This window comes from Myxocyprinus asiaticus, chromosome 13 (assembly GCF_019703515.2).
Source record: "Myxocyprinus asiaticus isolate MX2 ecotype Aquarium Trade chromosome 13, UBuf_Myxa_2, whole genome shotgun sequence".
In the NCBI taxonomy this organism is placed as follows: Eukaryota; Metazoa; Chordata; class Actinopteri; order Cypriniformes; family Catostomidae; genus Myxocyprinus; species Myxocyprinus asiaticus.
The window spans coordinates 44,353,391-44,368,090 of record NC_059356.1 but is presented as its reverse complement, the minus strand read 5'-3'; the positions used below and the strand labels follow the sequence as shown (position 1 = coordinate 44,368,090).

The 14,700-nt window shown below is 36.9% G+C and overlaps 1 protein-coding gene across 1 annotated transcript in view; it reads left to right on the top strand.

Moving 5' to 3' along the window:
* Positions 1 to 1,641: 1,641 nt before the first annotated feature.
* The window catches only part of LOC127450256 (cAMP-dependent protein kinase type I-beta regulatory subunit-like), a 79,379-nt gene continuing 66,320 nt past the window's right edge, over positions 1,642 to 14,700 (top strand). Inside the window, exons 1-4 of the mRNA XM_051714209.1 lie at positions 1,642 to 1,701; positions 2,424 to 2,617; positions 9,551 to 9,721; positions 11,553 to 11,644. Of these exons, the coding sequence (XP_051570169.1) occupies positions 2,441 to 2,617; positions 9,551 to 9,721; positions 11,553 to 11,644 (440 nt within the window). The 5' untranslated portion in view covers positions 1,642 to 1,701; positions 2,424 to 2,440. The remainder of the gene's footprint in view (positions 1,702 to 2,423; positions 2,618 to 9,550; positions 9,722 to 11,552; positions 11,645 to 14,700) is intronic.

Here is a 14,700-nt window from a genome sequence, read left to right as displayed (position 1 = left end):
ACTGGCATGTCTTAAGGTCAATATTAGGTCAAAAATGGCAAAAAAGAAACAGCTTTCTCTAGAAACTCGTCAGTCAATCATTGTTTTGAGGAATGAAGGCTATTCAGTGCTTGAAATTGCCAAAAAACTGAAGATTTCATCCAAAGGTGAACACTACAGTCTTCAAAGACAAAGGACAACTGGCTCTAATAGGACAGAAAGAGATGTGGAAGGCCAGATGTACAACTAAACAAGAGGATAAGTACATCAGAGTCTCTAGTTTGAGAAATAGACGCCTCACATGTCCTCAGCTGACAGCTTCATTGAATTCTACCCGCTCAACACCAGTTTCATGTTCAACAGTAAAGAGAAGACTCAGGGGTGCAGGACTTATGGGAAGGATTGCAAAGAAAAAGCCACTTTTGAAACAGAAAATCAAAAAGAAAAGGTTAGAGTGGGCAAAGAAACACAGACATTGGACAACAGATAATTGGAAAAGAGTGTTATGGATCTTAACCACATTGAGCTTTTGTGGGATCAGCTAGACTGTAAGGTGCGTGAGAAGTGCCCGGCAAGACAGACACATCTATGGCAAGTGCTACAGGAAGTGTGGGGTGAAATGTCACCTGAGTATCTGGACAAACTGACAGCTGGAATACCAAGGATCTGCAAAGCTGTCATTGCTGCACATGGAGGAATTTTTTATGAGAAATCTTTGAAGTAGTTTAATTTTTTTCAAATTATAATAGTAATTTTTCACATTATTAATGTCCTGACTATACATTGTGATCAGTTGAATGTCACTTTGGTGAATGAAAGTACCAATTTCTTTCCATAAGAGTAAAATATGTACATTATTCCAAACTTTTGGCCACCAGTGTGTATGTATGTATGTATATATATATATATATATATATATATATATATATATATATATATATATATATATATATATATATATATATATGACATTTTCAGAATTGAAATCAATATAAGCTACTTAGAAAAAAAAGAAAAATAAAGTTAATCATAAATCTACAGTAGGTACTTTGCGCCAAAACCTCTTAGTATTATGACAATACTAGAAAAAAAAAAAAAAAAAAAGAAAAAGAATAGTCATAGGCCTATATCATGATTTTTGACTGTCCACTCATTTTATACATTATTCAAGCGGTTTAATTTCCAAAAACGTTTGTGTATTAGACAGTATGCATAACCTATCCCCGTTGCAATGGCAGAACACATGAATATTTCAAGAGAAAATCTGCGTATGATCACACATTCATGCATTTTTGATGTTTGTTTCCATAACAACTACGCATTAAACTCTGACATAGGCGTAGCATCCATATTAATGCATTCCAGCAACAAAACACTCTGTGTATAGAGAGGTCAAATCAGTTATAGTTGATCTTACAGCACGTGAAAGCACGCTGGCTGACGCACAAACCCACAATGACGCTCATAGGCTGCACGCGAGAATGATAAAAAAAATATAAACAACTCTAAAATAAAACACACGCAGCAAAATAAAAAATAAATAAATAAATAAATACAATAAAATAAATAAATAAAATAAACAGGCTATATTTTATTCGATAAAACTTGTATTTTAACACAGGTTAATAGGGAGACGGATTGACGTCATAGCGCTCGCGAGCAGCAGGACCAAACAAGCGGCAACATCCCTGAGCGCGTGCCCAGCATCTCCGTCAAATAACGGTAAGATAATCCGTCATTACACATTATCAGATATATGACTGTTTTTACGCACTATATACGGACATATGTGATCGTTTAGATATTAGTAGCATACAAGTGGTTTGATCTTGAATGAATAGCCTAATATAAAATAAAGGCGTAAACAGGTGACGACAGAGAATGATGCTCGTGCGCGTCCTTCATTTTTCACGATTGATTTTTCGCGATTTTGTGAATGTAAAGGTCAAGGTTGTGGATTGAATCCTGTTCTGTCGATGTTTTTTGGATGTTTGATGCGAATGCATGCGGAAGTGAGTTGTAATAATGTAACAGATAGAAGATTGGCCGATGGGATCACTATGATATAGTCATACAGTAATGTGTAGTATGGAAGATTGCGAGTAGGATATTGTATTACATTATATGTAATAAACATATAATACAGCATATGGGCTATGTGCATTTAATAGGCAGCATACAGTATATGGCAGTGTGTGCTCTATATTTGTAATTAGATGGGTAGATTGATAGATAAAATATAAAGAATGTGCATTTTAATAGTCACTTAATAGAAAAGCTGACTTTATTTAAAGATACACAGACTCAGGGGCGTAGAAAACAGGGGGGATGGAGGGGGGGGGGGACCCCCTCAAAGTTCAAGCCAAATCTATGCCCTTGTACAGACTTAAGAAAGCATATCTCTCCTCATTGTAACCCCCCTCCCGTGCTCTTTTCTCCTGTAGCAGTGATAAAAGATAAGATGGCCACCTCCTCCTCGTCCAATCTTGAAGAAGACGAAAGTCTAAAAGGCTGCGAGGTTTTTGTGCAGAGACACAACATACAGCAGATCCTGAAAGAGTGCATCGTCAACCTGTGCATCGCCAAGCCCGAGCGGCCCATGAAGTTCCTGCGGGAACACTTTGAGAAGCTGGAGAAGGTGCGTTACTCTGGTTATATTGGTTATGCTTTTAAATTTGTATGGGATGTGAATTTGGATCAGAAAGGGTGATGGTTTGGGGTCTTGGCTGCTGGCGCTAAGGATGTTGCTTTATTCTCTTGGAACCAAAGAGGCTGGAAATGGAGAGTTATTGAGATCACAACCATCCCCTTTGGCTTGGCACTTAACCTATGTTTGCTCCAGAGGGATTGTTCCTGTTATGAATGTACTGTACATTGCTTTGGAAAAAAGTGTCTGCTGTGAATACACTGTGGTATAATGGTAATGACTGCATTCAAAGTCATTCATTAGAAGTCCATTTTCAAACTGTCAGTGCATGAGGGTTGATACTGAAGTTGATGCTTTTTACTTATTGACTATTTATTAGCTTCATTATTGACAAGTGCACCTCAATAGCTGGAAGGAATAAGAATTATTAGCCTAGAACTAATTGCAGGATGCAGTGAGATAACATAAAGACTCTTCTTAAAGGGATAAACCACCCAAAAGTGAAAATATGACTGAACATTCAAAACTGTAGATTCAAAAGAACCAGTTCATTAGAGTCATTAGTTCAGGAGTCAGACTACACTGGTCACGCTGTATCATTTTGATTCACTAAAAAGATCAGGTTCTTAAGAGTCATTTGTTTGGGAATCAGACTACACAATTCCTGCCTGCTGTAAATTCAAAAGAACTGGTTCATTAGAGTCAATCGTTCAGGAATCGGAATACACTGGATGCACCATATGTTTCTGATTCACTAAAAAGATCCGGCTCATAAGATTCATTTGTTTAGAAATCGAACTACACTGGATGAGCCATATGTTTTTGATTCACTAAAAAGTTCTGGCTCTTAAGAGTCATTTGTCTGGGAAACAGACTACACAAGTTGCACCATATGTTGCCTGCTGTAAATTCAAAAGAACTGGTTCATTAGAGTCATTTGTTCAGGCATCGGACTACACTGGATGCGGCAGATGTTTTTGATTCACTAAAAAGATCTGGGCCAAAAGAGTCATTTGTTTAGAAATTGGACTACACTGGATGCGCCATATCTTTCTGATTTGCTAAAAAGTTCAGGCTTATAAGAGTAATTTGTTTGGGAATCGGACTACACAAGTCACACTGTATGTTGCTTGCTGTAAATTCAAAAGAACTGGTTCATTAGAGTCATTTGTTCAGGAATTGGACTACACTGGATGTACCAGATGTTTCTGATTCACTCAAAATATCCAGCTCATAAGAGTCATTTGTTTGGGAATTGGACTACACTAGTCGCACTATACTGTATGTTGCTTGCTGTAGATTCAAAAGAACCATTTCCGGGGCACCACTTTTAGCCCACACCTCAGCTAAACTTCGGATGACATTAAAATGTGTGCTTCTGGCGGCTTATATTAAATGTATAGTCCTGGTAAGGACGTGCATATATTCCCGAGAAGAGGAGAGGTGCAGACTCAAGCCGGTGGCAATCACCCTCATATTTACCTTCCTGTATCCCATCCTTGCTAGATATAGGGAGGAATGGGGATCAGCATCAGCTTCCCCAGAAGCAAGCCGAGAGCAAAGCGCTTTGAGTGTCATGTGCTCTACATGAACACAATCGATCTCAACGAGATCCAGAAGTGATCTGGATACTGAAGTGATCATCGCTATGCCCTATTCTCTTTGAAGACTTAACTATCCTGAAAGCTTTGGAGGGCTAAATAGTGTGGGGTTTAAAAATAAGTGTCATTCGGAACTCACTTTTTAAGTCATTTTCAATGGAAATTCTGTCTGAAGCGATCTTACTGCATGACTATCATAATTGTTCTCCCTTCAAAGTGCCCTTCAGTGGGTGATTAATGCCGTTTGGAACACAGGGCCAGTCTCTCTCTGTACCGGCGTGGAAGCAGATTTGAATGTGTTTAGTTTGATTACGCCAAAATTCAAACTGGGTAAGGTGCCAGTTTTTCACAGATTTTTATATACTGTAGATATGACTGACTATTTATTTAGAATAGAATGGAATGGAATATACTTTAAATTTCCCCATGGAGACAATAAAGTAAATTCCATTGCATTCCATTCCAAATAACTAGTCAGTCACAGTGATTTTGCCAATCTTGGAAGCTGGTCTGGTACAAATTGGGTATACAACACAATCTGCATATTGACTGTGGAATGTTGTTGTGATGACATCACAACAAGCCAGTTTGCGCTTCAAAAGTGGTTCCGGCGCCGGTGAACCAGCTCAGTAGAGTAATTCATTCAGGAATCGGACTACACTGGATGCTCTGTTTGTTTTTGCTTAAAAAAGAAAACGGCTCAAAAGAGTAATTTTTTGGGGGGGAATCTGACTACTCTGAACACACTATGTTTTTGATTCACTAAAAAGAACCAGTTCATAAGAGTCATTTGTTTGGGAATCAGACTACGCTGGTTGCTCTGTGTGTTGCGTGCAAAAGATTCATGAGAATTGGTTCATTAGTTTCATTTGTTTGGGAATCAGACTACACTAGTCACGTTGTATGTTTTTGATTTACTAAAAAGAATCAGTTCATAAGAGTATTTAAGTGGACTATACTGTTAGTGCTGTATGTTGTGTGCTGTAGAGTAAACAAACAAAAAAAATGTTCATAAGAGTCATTTGTTTGGGAATCGGACTACAGTGGTAGTGCTGTATGTTGCGCGCTGTAGATTTAGTAGAGCTGCTGCTGAATTGCCCTGCAGAAAACACTGTCCGAGAATTTTAGTGGTGTTCCATCCGCATCGCCTTGACGTAAAATTGCACATTGGGGAACCGAAAGTCTTAAAAATCATACAGTTTCGCTATTTTTTTAAATAATTTTTTTACTAATGCTTCTCGGTTTTCACCCCTATATAGCATTAAAGTCTATTTGACAAACTAGAATCAAAATAAAATTCTAACTATTCCCAGCTGTCTGGTGCTTTTTGATGTTTTGATGTTGTTGCACAAGATTCTCAGATAACATGTAGAGATACTGTGAACGTCACAGCAGTCATTTGTTTTGCTTGAGGTGCCAGTAACATGTGATCATGTGTCCAGAAACAACAGGCTTTTCATACATCCAGATGCTTGGGTTTTTGTTTGGAATGGGATATACAGTATATTGAGCTACTGTTGGTTTAGGTAGAGCATCACACAGACGATGGGATTGTGTTTTCATAAGACGTGATTAGATGAGGTGATACACAACACAAGGAACATCTGTCCTCGTCTCCTCCTCATGATGTGTTCAAAGATAGCATGTATTTGTAGGTTATTTAGTGTCAAAGTAGACATCTGATTGACCCGCTGGGCTTGGAATGTTTGCTGACCCAGTTGCAGTTCAGTCTTGGATTGGTTTTAATAACACACTGAACTACACACACTACACTTATTCTTTCTCTATCTCAGTTTGTGTAACTCTTTCTGTATGTCAAATCAGACAAAAATCCATTGTGTGCTAAAATGCACACCTAACCCTGTGTTTGTTTTCCATTCTTAATGTGTGTGTGTGTTTGTGAATGTAAACTGTGCCGGATTAAGTCTTTATGTAGGGAAATCTGTGGTGGATCTCCTCCATTTATATTCTGTGAATATCTGTCAGCATCAGGTTTCCTCAGCACATTAGTGAGCGAGATGGATCTTAATTGGCATATCGTCTCGTGTGTTCTGATTTCACAGGTGTATTACACTCTTTATATGTTATTTCACACACAGACCTGTGTTGATAGCTGTCTGTGTGTGTGCCATGTCACCAGCTGTTCCTTTGCATGTGTCTGCCTTCACTTTGGTATCTGTGCTTTGGAATATTTCTGAGGGAGCCATTTATGCCATTTTATCTTTATGTCCAAGGATGAAAAAAAAAGAAAAAATAACTGTGGAATTAACAGACTGATATTAGTGCCTTTATTTTGTCGTACAACTAACAGATTTCCTTTTTTTTCCTCGCTTTTTTTTATATGAACATCACATTAAAACTGGCTTATACATTTTTTACCATGCCTTTATCATTTATTTTTGGTAGGGATGCACTGATATGAACACTTTTGGCCAATATTGATACAGATTAAAAAACAAACAAACTATAGGCCGATACCAATATTTTGCCACCTTATTTTGTCATCAGATAATTACTGTTTTACTTAGGAATGCTTAAAAAATTAATGAAGAGGAACAAAAGCCTTTTTACTGTTTTCGATATCTCAGAAGTCAAAGTCTGCTGGTTTCAAAGCGTTTTGGATGATTTCCCTCATCGGGTAGCCTGTAGGTTAGTGCCGCTTTCAGAACTGTCACGTCTGTTTATATCACGTCATTTTTCCCCCGTATTAATGTGAGAACGAGAAAGAATAAAATTAACATTATACTACATATTAACATTTTTTAATTTTTTTATATCATATTAAATATTAAATTGAACAACATGTTCTTAGGAGTGTCAGCTGTTCTTAATATTGTGGCTATTATTATTTTTGAAATATACATTTTGATTTTCAAAGTGTGTCACTAATTTATTATAAGTGAACCATCAGTTTTCATATCTGTTGCTAATTACATATATGCCGATGGTTTAAATTTGGTCAATAATTGGCCGATAAATATCGGCAGTGCGTACCTAATTTAATGTACTTTTCAAGTGCCTTTTATGTAAAGATTTTATTGTTGTAGCCTTGTCCCAAATTTACAATAGTTTAATAGTCCATTATAAAAAACAAAACAAATCTTTATATTATTAAAATTAATATAATCTAAACAAAGAGTGAAACAAACACAAACCAATTCAATGTTTATTGTGTGAAATTTATATATAAAAATATAATGTTTAAAAATGCTGACTGTCCCGCAGTTGTGGCGTTATTTTTTAAGTTAGTGTACTTGATACTGAAGTCAACAAAATTGCCAGTGAAGATTGTATTTGAGATTTAATATGAGAAAATTGATGTTTGAAGAAAACAAATTAAAATCAAGGTAAATATCACTTTTAATCAGAAGATTTTTATTGGGCGTCATTTCAAATCACACTGCAGTTTTGCTAAATTGCAAAAAGTGTGAAAATATGATTTAATGATAAGTTTTCAGGTTAAACATAATGTTACCTATGAAATTACTGTAGTCGTAGCAAGGCACTGGATTTTTATTTATTTATTTTTCTGGGGGATTTTTCACCCAATTTGGAATGTCCAATTCCCAGTGCACTTTTAAGTCCTCATGGTGGCGTAGTGATTCGCCTCAGTCCGGGTGGCGGAGGATGAATCTCAGTTGCCTCCGCGTCTGAGACCATCAACCGGCGCATCTTATCATGTGGCTTGTTGAGCGCGTTGCCACGGAGACATAGCGCGTGTGGAGGCTTCACGCCATCCACTACGACATCCGCGCTCAACTCACCACGCGCCCCACTGAGAACGAACCACATTATAGTGACCACGAGGAGGTTACCCCATGTGACTCTACCCTCCCTAGCAACCGGGCCAATTTGGTTGCTTAGGAGACCTGGCTGGAGTCACTCAGCACGCCCTGGGTTTCAAACTAGCGAACCAGCGTCTTTTACCACTGAGCTACCCAGGCCCCCCCAGCACTGGAGTTTTATAAAAAAAAAAAAAATGGTAAAATGACGATTATTCTACCACCGTCTTTTTCTCCACAGAATTCAATTAAACACAATACAGAATTTGAGAATTTAAAAAAAGGTGAAAAGCACTTTGTTTAGCACTATATCTAGCTCTAGCACTGTAGCATCTGTTAACCACAGCATTGGAGTTCCAGAAATAAAAATGCAACTTCTCATTTAGAGAAAATGATAACATATAAACCTTTCAAGAAACACCTCGCATGATCTCAGACATGGTTAAATGATGCTATATGCTTCTGTAGATCCCCTACCTCAATGTGCTAACTTTTATAAATATGGTGTTTCATTGCCGAATTCCCGGTGAGGTACTACACTACCCACAATGCTAAAGTGAGATCCACCAATGAGGGAAGTCGCCATTCGCGCAACAAGCAAGGTTGTGGTGCTGTGTTTTTGCAGGCTAGTGGAGGCTAGCTAGGTAGTGTTAGCTAGCTACTCACATACTTGTTAATAAAGGATGTTGTAGTTTTAATGCATAAAAAAGTACATTTAAAAGACACAAAACCCCACACTGATTCCATTACGTCATTCTGAATGTTTAATAGAGCTGTTGTTTTTTTCCCCACAGATTTGCAGACTTTTTGCTTTGAATCAAAGTTTGTAAAGCTTTGATTCATATCAGAGCTGGTTTGTTTGGTTCAAAGCCTAGAACTCTTTATTGATTTTTTTTCAATGCCTATGAAGAAGCTGGATGGAAAACATACCAAGATCACTGACAAAGTAGCCGTCACTGTTGCTGTCTATTTTCATTTTGATACGTTAAGTTGGCAAAGCTAATTGACCCAGAATACAGTAGACAAAGTCCAAACTGCATGTGTCCCAGTCACAAAAGCTGCAAGAATATTTTATGTTTCTACTGCTTAATGATCAGGAACATTGTTATTTAGAATTTCTGTTGTTCTGTTATTCATTTATAAATGTATAGTACAGTAAGACATGTGGCACCCTTTCTGACTAGCACACATCCTGTTGTAACACACACACTAATTTGTGCTATGGCATGCAGCTTCATTGTTCTCTGCTCTCTTTCAGACTGCAGTCTTTCTGTCTCGCTGTTTCTCTCACGATCTCACTGAAATCTCAGTGTTGTGTCTGCTGTGTCTGAGAGTAGGTTTCAGTCTTTTAGATGCATTAAGTTTGTGGCTCTATTTGTGACAATTTCAGGATAGTAATGGCAATATCGTACAGGTTCCTGAATACTGAGTGACCCATGTTATGGGACTAACAACCCAACCATTCTTTAGATGGACACCACCCATATAATGTTTTTAATGCATGTTTAATCACACCTATGATTCACTTCCTCTCTCTACAGGAAGAATGCAAGCAGATCATGGCCCGTCAGAAGTCCAACTCGCAATCGGATTCTCATGATGATGAAGTTTCTCCTCCTCCTCCAAACCCGGTGGTGAAGGCCCGGCGCCGGAGAGGTGGAGTCAGTGCTGAGGTCTACACGGAGGAGGATGCAGTCAGCTATGTCAGAAAGGTTAGAAACACACGCATACCGTATGAAACACATATATGAGCACTGGATTTTATTGTTAGGACAGATTAAATTAGCGTTGTTTTCCTTGTTTTAATATTTCTCATATGCACAGTACAGATAGATTTGCATACCATCTGAACTATAGGCCTATAGTATGCGAGAATGTGAGGCATTTTTAAATAAAGTAAATTAAAATATGAAAGGAATGTATTTGGCCACATCTTAATGCATTCATGCGAATGTAAACAGTATTCAACGAAGGGGCATGTGATATTAAGACATATTTTTAATGTTATACCAAGTCCCAATACTGGAGTACAGTTTTACTACATATTAAAAAGTATACAATTTCCCATCACCAGTGAAATATATACTTTTAGTGCATAATAGAAGTAAGCTAAGTAGGATGCAGCCTCAGTCCTGAGAAAATTGGGACCAAGATTTGTTTTGTTTTTTCTCAAGTCAACATGTAACGTTCACAACCCATAATCTGGCATATTTCTGAGTGAAACAGTATCTTCAAAAAGAAAGTGGGAATTGATTGGAATCCTTTAAAAGTGGTCTCTGTATGATAGCTACAGAGGCAAAACAAGCTTTTTTGTTCTTCTTTGAAATAACTATGTAACTATGGTAACATTTTAAAAATAAAGTCACATTTGTTAAAGGAATAGTTCACTCAAAAATGAAAATGCTTTTATCATTTAATCACCCTCATGCCATCCCAAATGTGTATGACTTTCTTTCTTCTGCTGAACACAAAGACGATTTTTAGAAGAATATCTCAGCTCTGTAGGTCCATACAATGCAAGTGAATTGGGTCCAGAACTTTGAAGCTAAAAAAGCACATAAAGGCAGCATAAAAGTAATCCATACGACTCCAGTGGTTTAATCCATGTCTTCAGAAACGATATGATAGGTGTGGGTGAGAAACAGATCAATATTTAAGTCCTTCTTTTACTATCAGTATCCACTTTAACTTTCACATTCTTCTTCTTTTGTTTTTGGCGATTCTTTGTGTATATCGCCACCTACTGGGTAGGGAGAAGAATTTATAGTAAAAAAGGACATAATATTGTTCTGTTTCTCACCCACACCTGTCATATTGCTTCTGAAGATATGGATTAAAACACTGGAGTCGTATGGATTACATTTATGCTGCCTTTATGTGCTTTTTTGAGCTTCAAAGTTTTGATCACCATTCACTTGCATTGAATGGACCTACAGAGCTGAGATATTCTTCTAAAAATCAGCATTTTATTTTGTTTGCGTTCAGCAGAAGAAATAAAGTCACAAACATCTGGGATGGGACGTGGGTGAGTAAATGATGAGAGATTTTTCATTTTTGGGTGAACTATCCCTTTAACCTTAGTTAGCGACATTAGTTAACATGAAGTAACAATGAACAATAATTTTACACCATTTATTAATCTTGGTTAATGTTAATTGCAACATGTACTAATATTTTTTATTTTTTTATTATAAGTTATATGTTCTAACATTAGTTACTACGTTAAGAATGTACATTAACTAACAATAAACTATTATATTTAAAACAATTCTGTAAGAATATATTGTTCATTGTTAGTTAATGATACCCAATGCATTTACTAATGTTAACAAATGTAACCTTATTATAAAGTACTACCGAAACTATTTTGATTTCATGTTGTCTTTAAAAACCATAATTAGATATTATTTTGCCAAAGGTTCAGAAAGCCAGGAAAACCTAACATTTTTGTTGTTTGCTTATTGTACCATATATAACAGCAAATACACGCTCTGTATTTTTGGGCATGTCTTAACTTATTGTGCATTGGTACAAAATTTGCAGGTCATTCCAAAGGACTACAAGACAATGACGGCCCTGGCCAAAGCCATCTCTAAGAATGTGCTTTTTGCCCACCTGGATGACAACGAGAGAAGGTAAATGCACTCGATCTGTGGTTGTTTAGAGGTACTAAAACCTTCATATCATATTTCTCATTTTGATGACTTTCTTAAAAATGTAATTGTGTTTGCAACACAAGCTTACCCCTGTTAGACTGTGTGGGTTTGTGCTTGTGGTGAAGTGAGGGTGCAAGTCGTGTCAGTGGGGCTTTTGAGTAGCCGCTGTATTTGCTCTGTTTCTCTCATCACTATGGCAACCCAGAACAAAATAAAAGAGGAGGCATTGTGTGTGACTGGAGTGGAAAGTGTTACTTGGATTGTTTCATTTTGGCTTTCGAGTCTGGGAGATGCCACAAACCCTAAACAACACTTAGGGGAAAAAGCCTCTCCCAGTCTACGAGGAATTTCACTCAGGTTGCTCCATCTTTGTGTGCGGAATATAGTTTCACTGCTGAGGAGAATCCATTATCCATACAGATCCACCATGAAGGGAACAAACTCTCAGCTTTCTGCTGTTAAACACTCTACGAGAACACACGGAACGCCCCAAACACTGAAACGACCCGAAACATGGAGCGATTCTGTCCTGTGCTCAGCTGGGCATTCACCACACTTATTGTCGTCAGTATCTTGCCAGGGATTGCAGATGCATGTTATCCTGTTTTAAAGGGATAGTCTTCCTTTACTCACCCTCAGGTCATTCCAAACCCAAGTGACTTTCTTTATTCTGTGGAACACAAAAGTATATGATTCAGTCAGCCTCAGTCACCATTCACTTTTATTGTATGGAAAGTCATAGAAATTCCCACCACTGTATCATTTACAGAACATCTCATTCTGTATTGTGTTTAAAAGAACACTGAGGTGGATATGAAGATGACAGAAATAGCATTTTAACATCTTTGAAATAAAATACCAGACTCATTTGACTTGCTAATTTCATAGCTATCATTTTATGTATCCTAAATACTCATTTTATTTATTTGACAATTTTTTCACAATTTGGCAAAATTACAGCAGGATTGGAATAACGTTGGAGGTAGGCAGAACAGGAGCAGACAAAACAATGTAGAACCCAAGTGCAGTTTATTACTAAAAATGTGAAAGTGACTATGACTGTTACATTCACACAATACTTTACAAAGGACAATGGCAAACATGAGGGCTTAAATACACAGACTAGGGTTAACAAGATAACAAAACAACCAATGACAAGTGTGAACTAATAACAAGATAACCAATGAAATAACAGAACTGATAACAAGATAACAAGACAATAAAAACATGAACCAATGAAAAGACAAGACTAATGAAACCAAAGACCAAAACACATGAAACATGAGGGTAACAGGAAACCACATGACTAAGACACATGACCAGACCAGACCAGAAAAAAAAAAAAATCAAAATAAAAGACGACATCAAAACACAAACAAAAATCACATATAAATGTGACAGATGCCCCATAAAAATATTTAGCTCACAAGAGATATTTAGTTTGATTTTTCTTTATTTTCTTGAAACATCACTTGTGTTATTTCCTCTCAAGCATGCTCTTCACTGACACTTTTGTCCACTTGGTTAACAAGTACACTAATACTTTGAAAAACAAACAAAAAAACAACGTTATTATGAGAAACATTGTTTGGTGTGGTGGAAATGACGGCACAACTCTGAGACAGTCGTAATTGTTTAAATAAATCACAGAAATCATTTTCATACAACAAATATTGAAATGGGTTTTTTTTATTTCACTCTGTGGTTAGATTATCATAGTTTTAAACATGTAATAATTTAAATTAATAATTTTGAAAGTCTGGGTCTGGAACAAGGCTAAATATAAAAGGCATTTGAAAAGTTAATCTTAATGTGATTTTATATGTGTGTGTGTATATATATATATATATACACACACGTATATAGCATGTATAACTATAGCTATAGCATATATATAAGCGTCTGGCACCAACAATCATGTCATGGTCCAAATCACTGAGATCACATTTTTTCCCCATTCTGATGGTTGACGTGAACATTAACTGAAGCTCCTGACCTGTATCTGCATGATTTTATCACTGCACTGCTGCCACATGATTGACTGATTAGATAATCGCATGGATGATTGTTGGTGCCAGGTGGGCTGGTTTGAGTATTTCTGTAACTGTTGATCTCCTGGGATTTTCACACACAAAAGTCTCTAGAATTTAATCTGAATGGTGCCAAAAACAAAAAACATCCAGTGAGCGGCAGTTCTGTGGATGGAAATGCCTTGTTGATGAGAGAGGTCAACAGAGAATGGCCAGACTGGTTCAAACTGACAAAGTCTACGGTAACTCAGATAACAACTCTGTACAATTGTGGTGAGAAGAATATCATCTCAGAATACTATGCTGAGATGTGGGTTGGCGCTGTTTTGGCGTCATGATGGGGACCTACTTAATATTAGGCAGGTGGTTTTAATGCTGTTGCTGATCGGTGTATAAAAAAAGCTGATATTGGTTCGTTTTAATAAAAATCAACCCCTGGGACATGGAATTGTCAGAAGTGGAAGAAACACTCATATGTCATTTTTAATCTGTGTATATTATATTATAGTAAGCAGATCAGAATTACAAGAAAATTTTGTTGGAATAAAAACTGAAATAAACAGAGGTTTATGATGAAGTATACTCTATGTTCAGATATACAACAAAAGATTTTAGTGTTTACCCCACTTCCAAAATCCCAATGTAAGCCCTGGATATGTTGGCTAGCTTTTTTTTTCATGCTTTTGAATGCTCTAGAAAGCTCTTCATATTTATGACTCAGATTTGTTGAGAACATTAATGTTGTTTCCATGGTTACAGAATCTTCAGCCTCCAGCGACAGCCATGCAAAATGTCCAAATAACTGCCTTTGTCTGTGATATTGTCAAAGCTGAAGGGGTTTGACGTGGCCACACTGAGATGATTTTAGTTGAATATGACTCTGCAGTACCTATATGGTAAATGACAATATAATGATGTTATGTTACATTATATACAGCAATGTAAGCAAGGCTCTCAATCACCATTCACCTTTATTGAATGGAAAAAAAGGAAAATTTGGTGTGG